The 19,948-nt window shown below is 40.7% G+C and overlaps 1 protein-coding gene across 1 annotated transcript; it reads right to left on the reverse strand.

The window, feature by feature from the left end:
- Positions 1 to 16,587: 16,587 nt before the first annotated feature.
- Positions 16,588 to 17,984, reverse strand: HOXA1 (homeobox A1). Its single transcript, XM_050938709.1, has 2 exons — positions 17,342 to 17,984; positions 16,588 to 16,943 (listed from the first exon to the last, which is right to left on the reverse strand). The coding sequence occupies exons 1-2, from the start codon at positions 17,982 to 17,984 to the stop codon at positions 16,588 to 16,590; spliced, it is 999 nt and encodes a 332-aa protein (XP_050794666.1).
- Positions 17,985 to 19,948: the final 1,964 nt, after the last annotated feature.

The following is a 19,948-nucleotide window of genomic DNA, read 5'->3' on the forward strand; positions in this document are numbered from 1 at the left end:
AATTCATTATTTATTGTCTTTAGTTCTATAATCTTGCAATATTGTGAATTTAATGTCTCATAGCAAATGGGGGATGTGCTTTGCTTCTCTGGCTATGTGATGCTCTATCTGAGAAAAATATCTAACATCTGTAGAGGTTTTAATTAATAGGATGTGCTGAAGGATTTTTTTGATGAAGAAAATCAAATGATTTAAAATCATTTGGATAATGTTATAGATAATTTACAATAGAAAATGTGATACACGGAAAAAATATTTAGGGTACAGAGTCTAGCAATTTCTTTAAAATTTCACACAAGTCTAGACTACAAACAGATGGTATAGTTAGGAAAAAAACTGAAAGGCAAAGTATAACCCTCATGCCACCTGAACAATGCCCCTGCTTATCTCAGGCTATATTTTAGATCAACTTCCAAAGTATTTTTCTAAATAATAAAACTCTCTTGAGCTCTATTTACTAAAGACAAACTGGTCTGTAAAGATACATCAGTCAAGCAGAAGATTAATTCCTGTTGCATAAAGTTGTTTTTGGCACAAAAGTCAATATTTAGAAGACAGAAAGCAGTTGTATTATGCAAGTTAGCAGAGTGCATAAATCTTTGCAGCAGGTTATAGCAAGATTATGATACTATCCACAGGTAATATGATGGAAGCATTGCCTTAGCAGAGCCTTCCTAATCGTGGTCATCCATTTAACAGTATGAGCCAAGTTAACGAGGTCATACTGAATCACTTCTTGTCACTTTCCTTTTGGATGCAATCAGACCAAATATAAAACAGTAATATATTAAAAGAGTAGTTCTGTAAAGAGTGAGCTGTCTATATAAGGCTGTGAACCAGATTTTGCCTTAGATTAAGCAATGGGATACACAGGCCCCGAAAAGCAGATTAAAACCCCAGAACCTAGGAAAACCATGTTGGTAAAATAGCCTTGCTCAGCCTGGCTATATCGCAAAATTCCAGTTAGGGTCTAAGGCTCACCAAGCCACAAAGTCTGCTTGGGCGGGGGGCACCATTATTTATTTAATTCTGCAGATTCAAGTTACGTTCTTTGGCTAGACTTCTTGGCAACTTTTGAAACGGCAGCATCAAGGGCATCCATCCGAAGGAATGAAGTGAGACCGCACTGTCAAAAATTCCAGCCAGCTTTAATGCAGTAGGGCCAGTCTTCCCCAGAGCTAGCAACAGGTGGCCCTGCCCACGGAAGGACACTTTGTTTCCATTTCCGTTCCCCCAGCCCATCTCGCAAACTATGCTGCCTTGGGGCAGGGGAAACGCTTTACTGTATTATCAGCTATGCTTTCTTTTGACACAGGTTGGGCCTGACCTAAAGTTCAAGCCAACTGGAGTTTTTCCATTGATTTCAATGGGCTTTAGATCAGCAATGTTGGGGAACTGATGGAAACAGCTTTCATTTGACCTGAGTCCTACTGATAACATCATTCAGCAGCAGAGGCTATTCTTTAAGGCCCTCTCTTTGTGCTGTGGTGTGCATTTGGGATCAGTGTTAGCATCATTCCTCTTCCCTTTTTCAAAAAGTCACTGCAGAGAGATGGCACAGTTCATGTTTAAGTGGCTAGACTAGGAGTCAGGAAACCTGGGTACTATTCTTGGTTGCACCACTGGCAGTTTGTGTGACCTTGGACATGCCACTTTGCCTCTCCGTGCCTCAGTTTCCCCATCTGTAAAATGAGAACAAAGGTCATTACCTTCCTTTGTACAGTACCTTGAAATCTTACATATGAGCGAAGTATTAGTATTCAGGATCATAGAGGTCACCCATTCCCCCATTCATAATCTACCTTTCCCCCTTGTTGAAACGAGTTATATATACCAGTGATGTCAGATATCATTCTGGTAGTGCATTATCCTAAGGGCAGATTAGGTTTAACATGCGACGTTACACCAGTTCCACTTCTTCCTGGACAATTATTTCAAAAAAACCCACCCAAAACCATTTACTTGACACCACTAAAATGAGTGAAGTTACTCACCTGCCTAAGTATATGCACGACTGGGCCTGTAATTCTTATTTCAATCAGCATTGCTGGTGTCAAGATATTACCTTTATTCTGACATTCAGAGCCATCATGCTTTACAAAATTAGGCACATGTTTTTAGGCAAAGATGTTAGAAATTGTACATTTACTAGATACAGATAACTGGTCAAGCCTACTTAGCAAATAGGAAACAAAATGAAACTATGTATGCACGTTTCATAAATTTATCTGCATGAATTTACTTTCTTTATAAATTCCACCATCATGATGACTCGTTTTAGGTCTAGACTAGAAAAAGCTAACAAATAAGAATTTCTTGAAATAGGGGTAGAAAAGAGGTCTACTTGAAATAAACAAAAAAGTTAACATTCAATTTTCTTGGCAAGATTTTCTTGTATTGTTCATCAAATAAATGTACATTATGTCTTGTGCTGTTACTCAGCTGTGATCCTGCAATGTATTCTCTGCATCCTGTCAGACATGATCCTTTGTCCCATAATAGACCCAACTATCTCACAACCAGCTGAGCTCAGGGTCATTCCTGGGTCATGCTGGTTAAAGATGGCTGTCAATTCACTGCCTGATTCTCGAATGCACTTTAAATCACCTTCATCTTACTTATGCTGATACTTTCCAGTGATTGGTATAGACGTAGCTACAACATCCATATGCAGTTCAGGGAAATGATCTGTAGAACTACTGAAAACTTATCCTCATATATATTTGTGTAAAGTCCAATGCAGCCAGCATTAGTTTAAAATATAGATGGCTATATTATATAAAACAAGAGCTGTTTTAAATACTTTTCCCATAGAGTAAATAAACCATTATGGTTCTCATCTGTCTTGGAAATATAGAAGATTTTAAAATTTTGCAACTATCCGTTCAAAGTGGAAAGGTAATTATTATTTAGTCAAAAATATGCAGCAAAAAGAGTAATTGTTTGCTCAGATATTTTAACTTGGGTCATGTTTCACCTGGTGTTTTTATTGTGATAAATACCTCTTTCAGATACATGGGCCTATACAACTTCTTAATGTTTGTCACAAGTATCTACGGTATAGAGGAAAGACAGGCCTTAATTGTAAATATACACATGCTTTATTGCCAGTGCAATGGCATGAACACATTTAACAGGATTGTCATTCCAGTTAATTACACTGATTTTGGCATGTACCTATCACATATAAAATTGATAGTGTCTTCAGACCAGCTAGGAGCATTACAATATATTGCATCTTTCTGTCTAAGGTTAAGAATATTAGGGAGGTGGAGACTAGCAGAAGACGAGAGTGGCTGCATACTGAGTGAGCACTGCTTTTAAGCAGCAAAATATTCTTTTAACAAACACTTAGATCATTCAAAAACAATGAATTCTCTGCATTTTTACTTTGTGCTCTCCAGCCCCACCTCAACCCCTAGGCAAAGACAAGAATCTTCATTAGGCTGACCAGGCATCAAAACAGTCTTGGACTTTTTAAAAATCCTGGCTTAGTTCACTACATACAAACCTAGGCACCCAAGCAGATGGTAGCACTTACTGGCGATGCTGACGAAGAAGAGAAGAGGAAGAAAATTGGGCAACCATTGGAAGAATCCTTTCTGACAAGGTAGTTCTATGACTCCCCTGGAGCAGAAGTCTGAGTTTTTGAATTCTACAATGAATGATATGTGGGAAATGAATGAGATGAAACAAATAGCAAGCCAGCGTGGAATGAAGTGAAATGCACATTCTAGCCTTGTCCTCATGGCTTTAAGTTCTCAGAACCAATCTCCTGTATCCAAAACAAAAAAATCCTCAACCTCAAATTTCTATCAACCTCATCAAGTGATCCAGTTATCTTTTAAGGAAAATCAACCTTTAGCCATGCAGGGTTAAAGACAAACCATATGTGCCTAAGACAATGTTTCAAGGGATTCAAGCTAAAAATAGACAGAATAGGAAAGCATTGTTACATTACACCTGAGAAGGCTAGTAGGGTGAATCAAAAAGGAAATTATAAACAAGACAAAGGAAAATAAATTGTTGTAAAGGGCCCTAGTGAAACCGCATTTGGGCCCTATTTCCTGGTTTGAGCACTTTGCCTTCCCAGCAATTTCAAATTCTATATAAGTTCCGGAGAAGGTATCCTAAACTGATCAAAAGCAATGAATAGTCTTAGCTATGTGATAGTCTGGAGAACTTAGCTGATAAGGCTTGGAGAAGAGGACACTATTGGTGAATCTTATTGCAGTGAACAAGTGCCTAAGGATATGCCTACACTGTCATTAAAAGCCCATGACTAGCCTAGCCCAGCTGACTCAGGTTCACAACGGGTCTTGGGCTAAGAGGCTGTTGAACTGCAGTGTAGACATTCAGGTTCAGGCTAAAGCCCAGGTTCTAGGACCCTGCAAGGTGTGAGCGTCCCAGAGCTCATGCTGCATCTCAGGCCCAAACATCTACACTGCAATTACACATCCCCTTAGCCTGAACTCCATGAGCCCAAGTCAGCTGGCACGGGCCAGTTGTAGGTTTTTAATTGCAGTGTAGACATACCCTAAAAGTTTATCTCAGAGTTGGCTGAGAATTTATTCATATTGAATGGCAGCTGGAGAACATGTGGACATGCCAATATTTGTAAAATAGAAAAGTGTAGGTTATATATAAGGAGAGCCTCTTTATTTCCTTTCCTCCAAGAAGGCAATCGTAACATTTACCGTTCTTGGCCCTTGGAGATATGGGCAGAATTCACCTAGCTATGAGTCAAGAAAAGGTAATGTTTCCAAAAGCAGCAGTATTTCAGAGTATCTAAAAGGATTCAGTGACTAATTATGGTTATTCTCATTCACATGCCCAGTTAAATTGATCTTCTTATTTGAGGTCTAAATAGAATTTCCCCAGGTCATTTTACCAGGATCCTTGGGGATGTTGCCTTCCTTTGGACACTGAGCAGCCATTGGGATCAAATGGGTGTTTTTCAAGACATGGCCATTGGTAGACCTCTCTCCTTTCTCCCTTTTTCTATCTGAGCTCAGGTTGTCTCTGGGTACGTCTTCACTACCCGTCGTATCGGAGGGTAGCAATCGATTGCTCGGGGATCGATATATCGCGTCTCATCTAGACGCGATATATTGATCCCCGAACGCGCTTATATAGATTCCGTAACTCCACCAACCCGAACGGAGTTGCGGAATCGACAGGGGGAGCCGTGGACATCAATCCCACCCCGTGAGGACAGTGAGTAATTCGATCTTAGATACTTCAACTTCAGCTACGTTATTCACGTAGCTGAAGTTGCGTATCTAAGATCAATTTTTCCTCCGTAATGTAGACCAGCCCTTAATCCCTCAAGTAAATAACTGTGCACCAACTCCTATAGTCCTTTCTCTGGCAGTTTTCTCACTGAAATCAGTGGGTCTTCTGACTGAATAAGTTTGCCAGGATTTGACCTTTAGCAATTAAAGGAAGTTTTTCTTTTAAAGTTACTGGATAACTTTATATCAAATATTAGAAAGTATGGGGAGCCTGGGAGAAAATGTACTTTTGACCATGATAATAATAATCTTCTTACTTACAAACTCCTTGTTATGATAAGTGTAAAGTCTGGATTACTTAATGTGCTTCTAATCACAGTTTACTTGAATTCATTTTGCGTGTGCCATTCAGAGCCATCATGCTTTACAAAATTTTTGGAGGGTTGATATTTATCCCTCACCCTGGAGAATACATAAAAACAAAAATAGAAGTATATTTTAAAGTCTGTAGAGGGCAGAGTTTGAGTCTGTTGGTTTTGGCATTGCTCCTTCAAAGGGGATATTGGAAAGTGCAAAAAAGGGCCTGCCTTAAGTATTAAAAAGAACATATATATGACATTCTCATAATCATAAAAAGAATTGATATATATACTGCACACTTAACTTGGAAGTTTCATACATTTTACCACTTAAGATGATCTTCAAAGATGTTTAAATTGGGAGGGAGGGGTGCCCTTGATCATTGTATTTAGTTCTGTAAAGTGATAGCACATGAATTAACAGCTTCCTTATCTTATTGGCATGAAATATATAACATGAATATACTGAAACACAATATACAGTATGTCTCAGATCTCTCATTCATCTATTGATGATCTTTCAGTCTATCTGAGGAGATGAAGACTCAAAGAAATAAAATACTACAGGTGAAAAGTGGGGGAAGCCTTCACCCATTCTGACTTGCAAAACCCACAAAGAAGCAGTGATTACACCCACAAGCACATGCAAACATTTTTTTGTACCTAGATGGAAAGGGCTTTCGGCCTCATCCTGCTCCCACTGAAGTTCCTGGCAGATATGCAGATATCCTCAAGGCAAAAAAAATCTAGGAACAGGCTGAAAGGTTTGGACATACTTGTGTATTCACTGAGATGTTTACTGTATATGCTGCAACCAGAATATTGACAAGAAAGCAAGAGAGCATCTGCTTTTGGACTGATAGGTTCAAGGCAGCTTTCTACAGCTTCATTAACAACTTTTTTTAACTGAAAATTGTCATTTAAAATATCGTTCAAAGCTTTTCATTTTATCATTCATCAGATTAAATCTGCTTTGTTGCAACCAAAACATTCTATTATGCACTTTAGCCAAAGATCACTTTGTCTTTCAGTTAGGCCTCATCTTTTAATACAACAGGAGGGGACTATTGAGTCAGTGCTTAAAATCATTATAACCATAAATTATATGTAAAAGGAAACATTGGCTTGAAACAGCAGATTTATTAGCAAAGTAGGTAACTTCATATTGCTAGAGTACATTAGTTTTACAAAGTAAGAGAGAAAGAGAGATCAATTATATTGTGGGTTCACTGTTGTTTTTAATGCTGCGTTTATAGTAACTCCTTCTTTCCTATTATTTTAACTTCTTGTAAAATGTCACACTGAAAAATAGATAGTCACTACTGATCCCAGGCCTGTAGTTCTTTCTCATACAAAGCTCTTGCTGACTGCAATGAGTAAGGACTGCAAGATGGATCCCTATTATAGATTATATTTATAACCTGGTTAAGACTGGTTATTATGGGGCCTGCTCTGATTGCTGTTGCAGTGAAGGGGATCATATACTAAGACTACAGTTAAGATTCTTTATAAAGGCAAGTTTTTCATACTCACTTCAGGCTATTCATACCTTGCTAGGGCAAAATTATCCTCTCTGATATGCGGTGTGTACTTTGATTGCATATTCTGTACGTAATTTGCTGGCAGAACTCCCAGTTGATATCACATGAAGATGGTGCAATAGATAAGACCATGTCTACACTAGGCGGCATAATGTGACTACACAAGTGATTTTAGAGCATCACAGCTGTATTGGTGCAGCTGTGCTGCTGTAAGCTTGTAAGTGTAGACATGACCCACAAGACTCACATTGATTTCATTGGGACGGAGCTGCCCCCTCCTACCTGGTCTACATTCACAGCATGTTGGAGAGGAGTATTTTGCACCTTGTTTGGTATATATATGCCTGTATGTGCACATTGAGGGCTTGGCCCAAAGCCCATTGAAATCAATGGGAAGTCTTTCCATAGACTTAAATTGGCTTTGGATCCAGCCTTTACATGGTTTATAAGTCTTTAAGGGCCTAATCCTGCTCCCATAGACATCTTGCTACTGACTTCAGTGGCAGCAGGATTGAATGCTAAATATCTACAAAATGTAGATATACTAATAAATGTATATAGTGTTTTGTATACTTTGGTATCTAACTGTCATATAACTTCTAGGCATATATAGGACTCAGTAGAAGGCACAGTACAGTACCATTGTTTGTATATACCTTCCTTCATGAATAGTATCACAAGATACTTTACAGAGAGAGTCAAGTTAATGGCAAGAGAAAGGTTTAAAGATGCGATTTAAAGGAAGGAATTTGCCCTTAGTCATAGGTTATTAATCTTACTAGCGTAGTTCTCTGATTTGCAGTCCTGTAGCTCATGGGCAGGCCAATTCCCACTGCAATGGGAAGCTGGCCAATTCTGGAACCATAGGCTCAAATCTGAGTGCGATCTACAGTGGTTGTGGGCACAATACAAAGATATATTTGCATCTAAACATTTTGATCTGCGAGCTAAATTGATATTAGCAAGATTTAAATCAATTTAAATGCATCTACATGAAGGGACTGAACTTCTTTAGATTTAAAATCAATTTTAGTTAAAGGGGTGCAACTTTGTAGTATAGACAAGATCTTAGTCATTGTATTATTCATCCCACTGCAGACCTATGTATAGAGACTCCCTTCCCCTTTCTGTGTTGATCTCCATTTCCAGGATTGTTGTGTGCTCTTACAGCACTGACTGAAATAAAAAAAAAAATTACACACATAAACACATACACACTATATATCTATATCTAGATATAGATATAGATATATAGCTAATAAATTACAAAACTACATGTATTGCTCCCAGGGTGCCTCATTTACCTGCAACAACCACTTCTGTATCTGAGCACATTGTTCAGGATAATGTTGCATTGCTTAAATAATGTTTTATGACATGCATCTCAGACAGGATCACCTTTTGGGTTCTAGTTACAATTAGTTTTTACCCCATTTCTAGGACCAGAATGAGGAACTCAACACTGCCTTAACCTGTGTATTTTATTTTACAATGGATCTGTGCCCAGATACATGGGTGAACCCTGGGTTTTCTGACATTCCAGGTCAAATCTGCTGGGATTTGTTCTCAAGATGAACCATTGTCAGGATGGACTAATAGGGCTGAAGAGATTCATTTCCCACCATTTTTGCATGTGCCTGAAAGAGTATTTTACAACTATGCTGAGAAACTAATCCTGGATTAGAACTGGATCTTATTCCTATTAAAAATAAATAAACCTACAAAGGATGCCAGTGTAGGAAAAACTTTGGCTCATTCATATTTCTGACTTGCAGTGAAAGCCAGGTATGAATTCTCTCCCCAGTCTTACAAATTATCCCCTTCCTGGAGCCACAACCAGATTCCTTTTAAACAGAAAATCTTTTGAGCCAAGCACAGGGTTAATTCTCTGAGAATCTTTCCTGATGTATTCTATTTATTTAACATGATTTTTCCAGAAGTATTTTTTTCAGAATTTACATAAATGTAGTTTGCAGCTTGATGCCTGTGGGTGTCCAGGAGAAAATAACCTCCACCTCCATCCTTTCCCCCAGTTTAAGAAGAACCTAGTTTCCTTGTATTTTCTCTGCTCTTTATTCCATGTCACCAGAGCTGACTGACTGTTGAAGATGAGAGAAGATGATCAGTCTGAAGAGCGAAGCTTCTTTCTTGGTCTTAGCTGGAAGAGGGATGATGAAAAACATATGGGCTATGAAAAAGTCCAGTCCAATTTTCTGTTTACTAAGCTCGTTGTAAATGTCAACATCTGTCACCAAGTAACCCCAAAAGATCCACCCCTTTGCAGGACCCTGATAGCATGTCCAATCCCTCTTCTCCAGTGTACATTGTTGACTTCAACAGCGTTGACAGAGAGAAAAGGAGGGTTATCCGGTTTGGGGTGGTGGGTTTATTAATAGACAAAGGAGATCAGAAGTGATCACTTTGGATACTCCATTAATCTGCCTTGGCTTTGTAGCTACCATTTTGGGGAAAGCAGAGTTTCTGGGGGAATAGCAATCATGCACCAATCATGCAGCCACCAATGGACGCTGATCGGAACCCTGTTTCCCCCATCCCACATATGGCCCCAATCAGCATAATATCTGAGCAGTATCATCCATAAAGTATGGCTTGTCCTTAATTCTATCCCCTCTTGAGCTTTGATCATTAAACTTCAGATACAAGGGTCTGATCCTGCTCACACCGAAGTTCATAGCGAAACTCCCATAACTAATGTAAATAGCAGGATCGGGCCCTTAGCTTCCGCTCGCTCTTGATTACGGACCTGCATTTTAAAATAACTCCTCTACCTTCCCCCCCCCCCCCCATTTAGTGAATTGGCACAGAGCCTTAGGGAAAACAGCTGCTTAGAAAGGACCTCTGAATGCCATCACACAATGGCATATAAAGATATAAAGACAAAACCGGAACTACAGTACACTGTAGCCTCTCAGCATTAGAAGGTGGGTCTTTATAGCCCATTTCGGCTTCGGCTCTGAAGACTGAAATGATGAACCACTTAGGTGATGCTTCCTCATTCGTTTTGTTTTTAAATGGTCGCTACGGGGATTGTGTGGTTGAGCCCTTTCCTCCACCACTGTGGGCCAACGCCTGGAGTCTTCACTCCGGCAGAAATCCCATTGGCTCCCTGAGTCGGGGCAGCAGGATTCGGCCCTACGAAATCAATGCAACGTGTGTCTGGAGTAGGAGTCTACTCTAGGAGTGACTATAAAGCTAAACTGTCAAAGGTTCCCTACAGGCAAAAACTACCTTCAGGCAATGACCGAGCAGCTCACTGCCAAGGGGTCTATGTTTTCTCAAGAGTTTGCGTAGTAACAGCTGGAGTCCGAGGGCTCCGAATCTGCTCCCACAGAATGTAATAGAAAAATTTCCATTAGCTTTAATGGGCGCAGGATCGGGCCCTTGCTGCATACCCGCTCCAGTCATGTTTTACTGTGGACGCCACATCCTGTGCTGCTCGTTTTCACTTTTTTTTCCGTGCAGAATCCTTGTAGAATCAGAGTCTAACATCGGCCAGGTAATATTTACATTAAACAATGGGCACCACAAACCAAGCTGAAAGTTTACATAGGTGTGCAATGGTTTACAACCATTCTAGGTTTGTGAGGTTTTATTAAACTTAGAGCGAAAAAAAGGCACTGTAATCAAATAAACTTGAAAGGAAAAACTTGAAAGAACAACGGATTAGTGGATGGTCTTAAAAACTTTTCGCTACCTTCATCGTTTTTAATGTTTGTAAAGGCGTGTTCCTGGGTGGAATTCTCACACTACGGGTGTACATAAAAGAGTAACTTGTAATAAAACAATTAAAGATATTATTAAACATAGATTTCAAACATGCCTTAGTCTGAGTAATATTTTAAAATAAAAACATATATTATATGAATTGTTGGAACTCAAATGCTACACTACATTTATTGATTTATACATATTTAAACATTGGATGGTATTACACTTTAAAAACAAGCCTTAACGTAGTACTTTAAAATAAGCTTTTCTGACACATCTCGGGTTAACACACCATCCGGTCCCAGTTAAAGTAAAAGGTGAAAATCTAATTGACTACAACGGCTGCAGCCCAGCGCCTTAGATCATTAAGTCAGCTAATGATTATTGTGATTGCAAAACGAAATTTCGTTATCCATGTCATTTTGTATGATCAGACAAGCCAGGTGTACGTTCCAACTACCGTTTTAAAATGTGCTCCCAAAGTAGTCCTTCAAAGCAGGGGTTTTTGGGTTCTTTTACTTGTATTCATTTTTTAAAACCTCAGTGATTAAGTTCTGCTTTTTGTTCGTGCAGGTTATTCAGAATAAATGGCCTAGGAAGTGGAAGCCCAGGATATGTTTTAATTTAAAATAGATATGTGAAGAAAAGCATAGCTAGTTAAACTACTGACAACACAGATTGCTAAGGAAGCCCCAATAGTAAAGAAGGCGAGGGAAGTTTTAAGACATACGTCTCGAGTTCTGCTAACATAATGTGTTCAGGTCGCCACTCAGAATCGTGGGACAACTGTTGCAAGAATTTTGCCACATGATGCTATATTTTTCTAGCCAAAGTTCCCATTGGACCACGCTACCTATCATATGCATGCAAAAGGTAAAGCAGCAAGCCATACCGATTTCCTCCATGTCTTTTGTTTGCCATCGGTCCGGGATGCTGTTTATCTTGAACTTTGGCTAGGCAGTTTTATACAGTGTATTCATTTCATATTTTAAACTGAACTCCTGCGAAGGAAATGGTATGTCCATGGATCCTGTTTTTATAATGGTAAAGGCTGATTGCCAGCGGAACTCTTCTAATGATCAATAATCCTGATTACCTTTCCAAAATTTAGATATGCGCTTGTGAGGAAATCCGAAGGAGATCAAAGATAGTTTGTAAAATCATAACTGAAACAGCATGTACGTGTAGTAAATGCTTCAAATGTGTCACTCACCTATAAAAATGGCTAGATCCTTTATTCCGGCCAAATTCTGTTGATATTACTCATGCCCGTAATCCCTTTAAAGTTATGTGGCAAATAGGACTACTCACGTGATCAAAATAAACCGGTTTTGCCCCGAAATTCTTAAGCACAAAGAGGCACATCGATTTGATTTGATTTTGGCTCTTCATTTTTAGTTTATTTTATTGCAAAGCTCTCTTGGGTATAGCAGGCGTTCTCCGCTTGAAAGAAGAGTGACTCGCTATGGCCCGAAATATTTCATGGCACGTATGCCATAAAAGAGGAATCTAAACAGTGAAAACCAGCCAAGTAACATGCCGGGAAAGATATAGAAGTGTGCTTTCGAAAGAAAGAAAGACTTAATTTTAATGTTATGATACATTATATTATTATTTATTCAATTATTATACATTTAATTATTTCTGTATTCGCTCCATTTATTTATCAATTTACTTAGGCTATGTCTAGCCAATTTCTAAGTTAATGCATTAGAGCTATTTTCGAAAAAATATTATGAATGCTTTTTTTAATAAAACCAAAATCATGAAATTAATATCTATCTGTCTATCAATCTATCTATCTATCTATCTGTCCCCCGCTGCCATGGTGTTAGCTCCTGAATAAGTGTTACTTACTCTGTGCATCTGTTTCGTAATATAAATATATTTATAGGATGTATATCTCAAACCAAATCAACATGTCAATTTCCCGCGTTTATGAGCGATAATTCCTGGGAACCAATATGCTTATGGAAACGCTCTCAGGACTACATCCAAAACGTGAGCTGCCATTAGAAAAGGGCTAATAAATTCCTATCAAGCATACATTTATGCAGTGATTACGTGAACTTTGACCTCTGAAGAGTTGCTGCAATTAGCCGCAACGTCCACCACTTTCCTCCTGGATCTATGTTTTTTTAACTCTTTTTTTGGTAAATGGTGGACCAGAAGAGAATAAAAACACATGGTTTAGACAAATTAATGTCTAAATTAATTCTGAAAATTCCTCCTGCACGCTTCCCGATAGATAGCTCTAGATAGATATTAAGATCCTGGTGCTATTATTGAAACACAAATGTTCTCCCATTCAATCTTGTGCAGTGCTTTCCCTGAAAGGTAGTCTCTGAAAGACCGTTTTTAAATTAATTATATCTTGTAAAGGGTTTATTTTAAGAATCTATGCCAATCAATTTTAATAGCTATTCGTGGTTTTACCAACAGTACGGCTAATTGACGGAGAGAGCGAAACAGAAGGGGAGGGGAGCAAAATATCAGCAAAAGAAAAGAAAATGTTTTAAGTTTTTAGCAAACATCGCTTAGCAAAAGAATAATCGGAAATTTGCTGCTCTCGTAGAGAGAGCCTGAATCTGTAATTGTTGCCTTTACCAGAGCACTGAGATAAACCGCTGGGACTCATTCTAAAGTGACCCATCACTGAATTCATTTCTGCTTGAACTTTCGGTGAACCTGAGATTAAACAGGGGTGAGCAGCTAAGCAGTTTGTTGTTAGCTGCCTTTTCAACAACCCTTTCAGACTGAGTAAATATTGATCTGTTTCAATCTGATAGCCCCAGAGGAAAACACCAAAGCATCTCAACAGCCTCCAAAAGTAAACTTTAAAGGTGAACGCCAGTATTATAGAAAGATGCTAAACTTCGTTTGACATTTGGACTCTTAAAAAAAAAGACTATAGTAAAAACAAACGAATGGTAAGAGATTTAAAAGAAAATGAACCTCCTTGCCAGGTCAAATACTTCTTTTATTATTAACATTATTTTATGTCGCCCTTTTTACTTTCAGTTACAAAAATCAGGCGCCGGAAGTCTACAGATTTTCATTCAATTTTTCTTCATTAACGATTTTTTGTAGCGAAACCCAAGACAAGACTTTGAAGCAGAACGTGTTAGGTCCCTTTGATGTAATCTATTTGGGCAGCAAAAAGATACGCAGATTTTCTTTGAGGAAAGGTAAAGGGTTCTTTGGAAAGGAGTCGCTTGCTTGCAGATTTCCGCAGTGACAAGCAGGAACTGCTACATTTAGTGTAGAATGTATTGCTATTCTTTCTGTTCCATTAAGCCATCACCGGGGAGCCAGGTTGCAGAACCAAATTCCAACATGTTTGGATACAGTTTTCGATATTGAAATCACCTCATTGGCATGCAAATGGCACTTTAACACATTAAAGGATCGGGAAGAGAGCCATCTGTTTTACTTTGTGGCCTTACACTAATAAACAAAAGGTAAAGTATAAGCCAGGCGGGGAAATGAAAGAAATATCTGCTTCTGCTTTGAAGTTCGGCTGCATTCACAGAAGCCTTTGGAGACAGCCCTGTGCTATGGCAGATCTCTTTGCTCTTGATATGGCCGACGCGCCTGCAAATCAAGGCTTGTCTTTTTTGACACTGAAGTGAAGAAAATTTCGTTGACGCTCTATAGAGCCTCCAAGCAGAGTCAGCCGCTTTATGGGCAGCCCAGCCTTTGTAAAACTTGCCTACAGATGTGTAGGGAAGGAATAAAAAGTTATTTGTTTGGGCTGAAATTCAAAAGTTAGCATCAATTTTATACCTCACATGTCTAGCTGAGTACGTCTGTACTCAGCCCTGAAATACAGTTAATAAAAAGAGGGAGTAGGGGGAGCTTTCTTTTAATCTGCAAACTGTATTAACTTGAATTGAAGTATTTCGAGATTTCCTAAAATTTACCTGAAAGAACTTGTTTTACGCACAGCGAAAGCATCCAATCGGTGTAGGTTACTGTGCTCTTTGGCAAGAATAAGTTGTGTGTATCACCTGGAGGTGAAATTCTCTTTGAAATAAGGGGCAAATGTGTAGCATTAGAGTTCCATCTCCATGAAGAAGAAGCACCCAACCTTCCGGTTGTTAACGTCCTAAAGATGTCACTGGCAATGTAAAGAGGAGGGAGAATGAAGCTGCATTTCTTGGGTCAACTTTATACTAGGGATAATGAAATGTGACTCTCTTAACTATTGGCCTACGATGTGAAGAAAGACTGACTGAAGACAGTTTCTTGCTTTTGAAGAGAGCTCTGTTTATAGATATGTCAACGTTCAGTTCGAGGTGAAAAGGTTAGCACTTGAACCAGGAAGTGCTAGTATTTGCGTTTCAAAAATAGATCTAGTTCATAAATTCCCTCCTGCTGCAATAGAGAGGGGAGTTTTCTTATATTTTCTAAAGATAATATTGCTGGAACATGAAAAAGGAATCAGGCTTGTGTGATGTGGCACGGTTGAAAGGAGCCACAGAGTTCTGACCACAGCACAGTAACGATTAGGAGAAATTACTTCTTATTTAAGTAGCAATCAAAGGCCACATCAGTGAAAATGAAGAAACTGAAATGTTGAGCTAAGTATGATCAACAACGGCACAAGAAAAAAGTACCCAAACCAGGTATACCTGAAACGTGAATATATTTATTACAGACATTTTAGGACCCGTAAATTTTGCTCTGGATTCATCATTTACAGAATCTCAGAACCTTTAATGATTGTACAGAAAATCAGGAAGATGGTTTTCTCACAAATGACAACTGATAAAACTCAGTGTACCTTAAGTACATCAAAGCACTGTGCATCATGCAATGTTCCATACACGAATTACATAAAATATACATTCATTTGGCCATTCATCACATTTACGATTTGATCGAAAAGACATCAAGTCTAAGGAAGGATTAATATGAAAATAGGTGTAGGTCAGGTCTTTAGGATAATATACCCTTAGGTCCAATATAATCCAGCACAGATGGGGGAGGTGAGGTGGGAGCACACTAAGCAAAGTTTACAAAACCCAGTGCAATTGAAGCTTTTTTCTTCTATCTCATCAAAAGAAATGGTGCTATTATTTGAGGTATCTGATTGACATTAACAAATTTAGCTGATATGATCATCAGTTTTAACAATATAAAATTGAATCAACTTTGAGAATGTACCTACCCTATTTAATCTGATAATCTAGACATCATTTCTAAAAAATCTGTAAAAAGATAAATCTCTTGGACAAAGTATTTACAACCAGCAAACTCATACACACGAAAAATAATACATTAAATTAAAGGATGAAAGGTCTATAATTCGTGTAAACACTTTCAATAGTGCATCTTTTCATGAGGTTATGTACTCCATATATCCTGTCTTTATGTAAGGAAAAATATAGAAACGTCCTTGCAATTTTATTCTACTGAGAGCAACTCTTAACTGTGCCAACAAATCTTCTGTAGCAAAGAGCAGCGCTAGCTGGAATTTTAAAAAATATGAATTTTGAATTAGTGGCCATCAAAAACCTGATTATGGAAACCACTAAATTGTTTAGTTCTGCATAGACTAAACAGCTGGGAAACGTTCTAAAACCAAATTCTCTTGAAACAAGTTGATTGATGTAAAGATGACCTAAAGATTAAAATATACTTTAAATCAATAAAGCTTTGCTAAAGATGTGGCTTTAAAGTGGGAGTCATATATCTAAAACAGTGGGGGCCAGAAATATTTTAATTTGAGGTAGTTAGAGTGTCTGAGGTAGATGAAGCTGGTGAAGGGGTACATGGGGATGAACTGGACTTTTCTGATGATTCCTCTGTTTTTTCTTCACTTCCTGTCGGGGTAGCAGGGGAAATGGGTAGCAACCCCTCCTTCTCTCTTTTCTTCTGCTTCATCCTACGGTTCTGGAACCAGATCTTCACCTGTGTTTCGTTAAGTTGCAGTGAAGCAGCTATCTCCACCCTCCTGGCCCTTGTCAAGTACTTGTTGAAATGGAATTCTTTCTCCAGTTCTGTGAGCTGCTTAGTGGTAAAATTGGTTCTAACGGTGTTGGGCTGACCTACGTATCCGTACTCTCCAGCTTTCCCTGCAAAAGTATATGAAACGTTAAATAAGTGATGTATAGGTGACATAATCAATATGTACACAGAGGCAAAAAGATATGGAATAAGAACTTCTTAAAAAGAGGGACAGTGAGCGATGGAGGGTGAGGTGCTAACATAAAGTCGGCCACTAGTGTGTATCAAAGGAAACTTGATAAGTTGTTTACAAATTACAAGAAATATTACCACCGAAAAACCCAGCATGGAACTGCCATTATATCAGATTGATGAACCTGTCCATCAGAGGTCTCAGATCTCCTTACCTATAAACAACAAAGCACCTGTACACTATAGATCAGAAGGCAACATGACTTGAGTTTTGTTTTATTAGAGAAAGTGGAAGAGGAAAGAAACAGCCCCCTGCTCTGAAATCACGACTAACCTGTTTTAGGTGGATTTCTTTTAACTTTCATCCAGTCAAAGGTTTGTGCTGGAGGCGAGGTCTCTGCAGAAGGAGAGCGACAAGCTTCTTGGTGGCTGGCATGGAGAGGAGATAAGCAATTACTATAACTCGCTAGAGTCAGATTCTGCTGCTCTTGTCCGTATGGGGGGTGAATGTACTGAGCGGGACCCACCGTGCCCCCAGCATAACCTTGGTTGGGGTGATGATGCTGGACCATGGAAGATGAGATAGTTCCAGAGTAAACGGCTGGGGTGCATGGGGGATACCCTCCACTTACATCTGCTTCCTGATTTAGTGCGTAGTGACTGTAACCCGCGCTGAAGTTCTGGGTGCCATATCCCGGGCTACAGCTAGAGTGCGAGTAGGACATGCCCAGGTTGTTGTTGTGATGCTGGTAGGCACCGGTCTGGTGGTGGTGATGGTGGTGGTGATGGGGACTTATCTGGACCCCTCTGCCAACCATAAAGCGATCATCCCCGTTGCAGTTACTGGCAGTGACCGCACAGGACTGGAAAGTTGTAATCCCATGATCTGGGGCAGGATGGGCTCGGGAAGAGCATGCCCCGGACTCTCCGCTGAGGATGGGGTAATCGAGGAAGGAACTCATCCTCGCTGTGTCCATTTATCACCGAGTGACCGGGTCTTCGGAGTCTTGGGTGACCGTGCCAACTTTCTCACTTCCTCCATGGGGCCAGGAGAAAAATGATATGAATGTACAGTGAGAGGAGGACACGTGAGGGCAGCAGCCAATGGCTGAGCCTCCTGCTAAAATTTCCCTGCTCCTGCTGGTGATGGATCACCGTTCCAGTGGCATTTAAATTCAGAGCGCTCCTCCATCAAGGTGACGCGGAGCCACCACTACCTCCTCTCTCTCTTCCCCCCCCCCGTCCCCCTCCCCCTTAGCCAGTGGATTGGGGCTTCAGAGCCGGGGCCAGAGAGACAGTGTGAGCCTAGGCGCTCAGCCTGCAGCAGCTGACTCGGAGGCGCCTCTGGAGGAGGGTGGAGGGGGGTGCTCCTGCTGCATGGATTACAGGGCTCGGAGACCCAGCTGGAGGAACCCAGGTAAGACAGGCGCTTCCACGCTTTCTGCGCGCAGGGCAGTTAGTGGCCTCTCCCTTCCCCGGAGCGCGCTTGGGAGGATTTCTGCCACCATCAGCACCGCTCCGGGGGGAATCGCCTTTACTGATGGCCCGAGAGTGCGCCGCTCTTGCTGGTGCAGTCAGGACAGCCCGCCCTCCCTGCCCTCCGGCTGGCTGGTCCTTGTGCGGGCCCCAGCTGGACGGCCAAGAGGGCTGTGCAGAAGGGAGCCTCGCGCAGCATTTCGGGGCTGGAGGCATTGGGGGGGACCACGCCTGGGTGTCCCCTTTCCTGGAGCCTCCGCAGAGCCCCACGCTCGACCAGCCAAGAGTTAAAGGGGCTTGTCCATCCCCATTCCCATCGTGCCGATGTTATTAGCATGGAAATTAGGCGCTTTTGTAATTTAACCCCATTATGCTGCAGGCAGGCGGGCTCGCCCGGCTTCTGCCACCGCGCCCAGGCATCGGGCGAGGAGGGACTGGAGCGCTGCCGCAGCGGCCCCCATTTGGGGCTCTGCCCAGCTAACCACAGGTTACGTGAGCTCACTAGGTTTCGGGGCTGGGGAGGGAGGACAGGGGAGGGGTCAGGAAAATGGATGACGATTGCAAACGTGGGGCAGGCTGGAAGCTTGTCCTGGTTCTGCAATCCCATCTGCTGGGGTCCCGCGGCGCCTGTGCCACACACACACACACACCCGCACACACACACACACACTGCGTGAGATCTAGGGACAGTTCCTAACGATAAACACACCCAAGCAAAGAATGACACGCCATGGGGTAAGGGGGCGGGGGAGAAAAAAGGAGGTGAAGGGCCACAGCAGTCCCTAACTCCTATTCATTGCCTTTGTCACTTGGTGGCTGCGTACTCCACCACAGAGTATACAAAGAGTAGAGGGGAGAGTAAACAGATGGCTGCTGGCAGAGGTCCCCCCTCCTACACACACACACTGTGTGATCTCTCTCAAAATTTACTAAAACTTTCTCTTGTTCCAGCCAAGGAAAATAGAACCAATGTATAGAACAGTATGGATGATCGTTGGTATTTGCCATTTGATTTCATGTTCCCCTTATCTATTCAGACGGATACAGGCAGTTACAGAGCTTGTCAAACATGTGCAGCCAGCCACTGAACTTCTGGAATAGTTTTATTCTTGTCTTTTTCAGCCTGGCGAACTGTGGGTGGATTTATGCAGATACACTTCAACTTTGGCAGATTTTGTATTATCACCATGCCCGATTGATTGTTGTTTGTATTTTAAAATATAAAGAGCTATTTCCCCCTTGACTCTCTAGCTCCCTCCCTCCAGCCACCCATATATACTAAGTGCAACATCCTCTTCCAAGTGAGAAGCCACCAGAAGTGTTCGAGGCTCTTATTAGGCCACCCATGTATCCATTTCACCTCCACAGCCCCCCCTGACGCCACCAAAAAACGAATATATGTTTCTCCTCCCAAGTTTATCCATAAAAAAATTTGCCCTTCCATATTACAAACATGCCTAGATAG

This window comes from Gopherus flavomarginatus, chromosome 2 (assembly GCF_025201925.1).
Source record: "Gopherus flavomarginatus isolate rGopFla2 chromosome 2, rGopFla2.mat.asm, whole genome shotgun sequence".
Taxonomy (NCBI): Eukaryota; Metazoa; Chordata; order Testudines; family Testudinidae; genus Gopherus; species Gopherus flavomarginatus.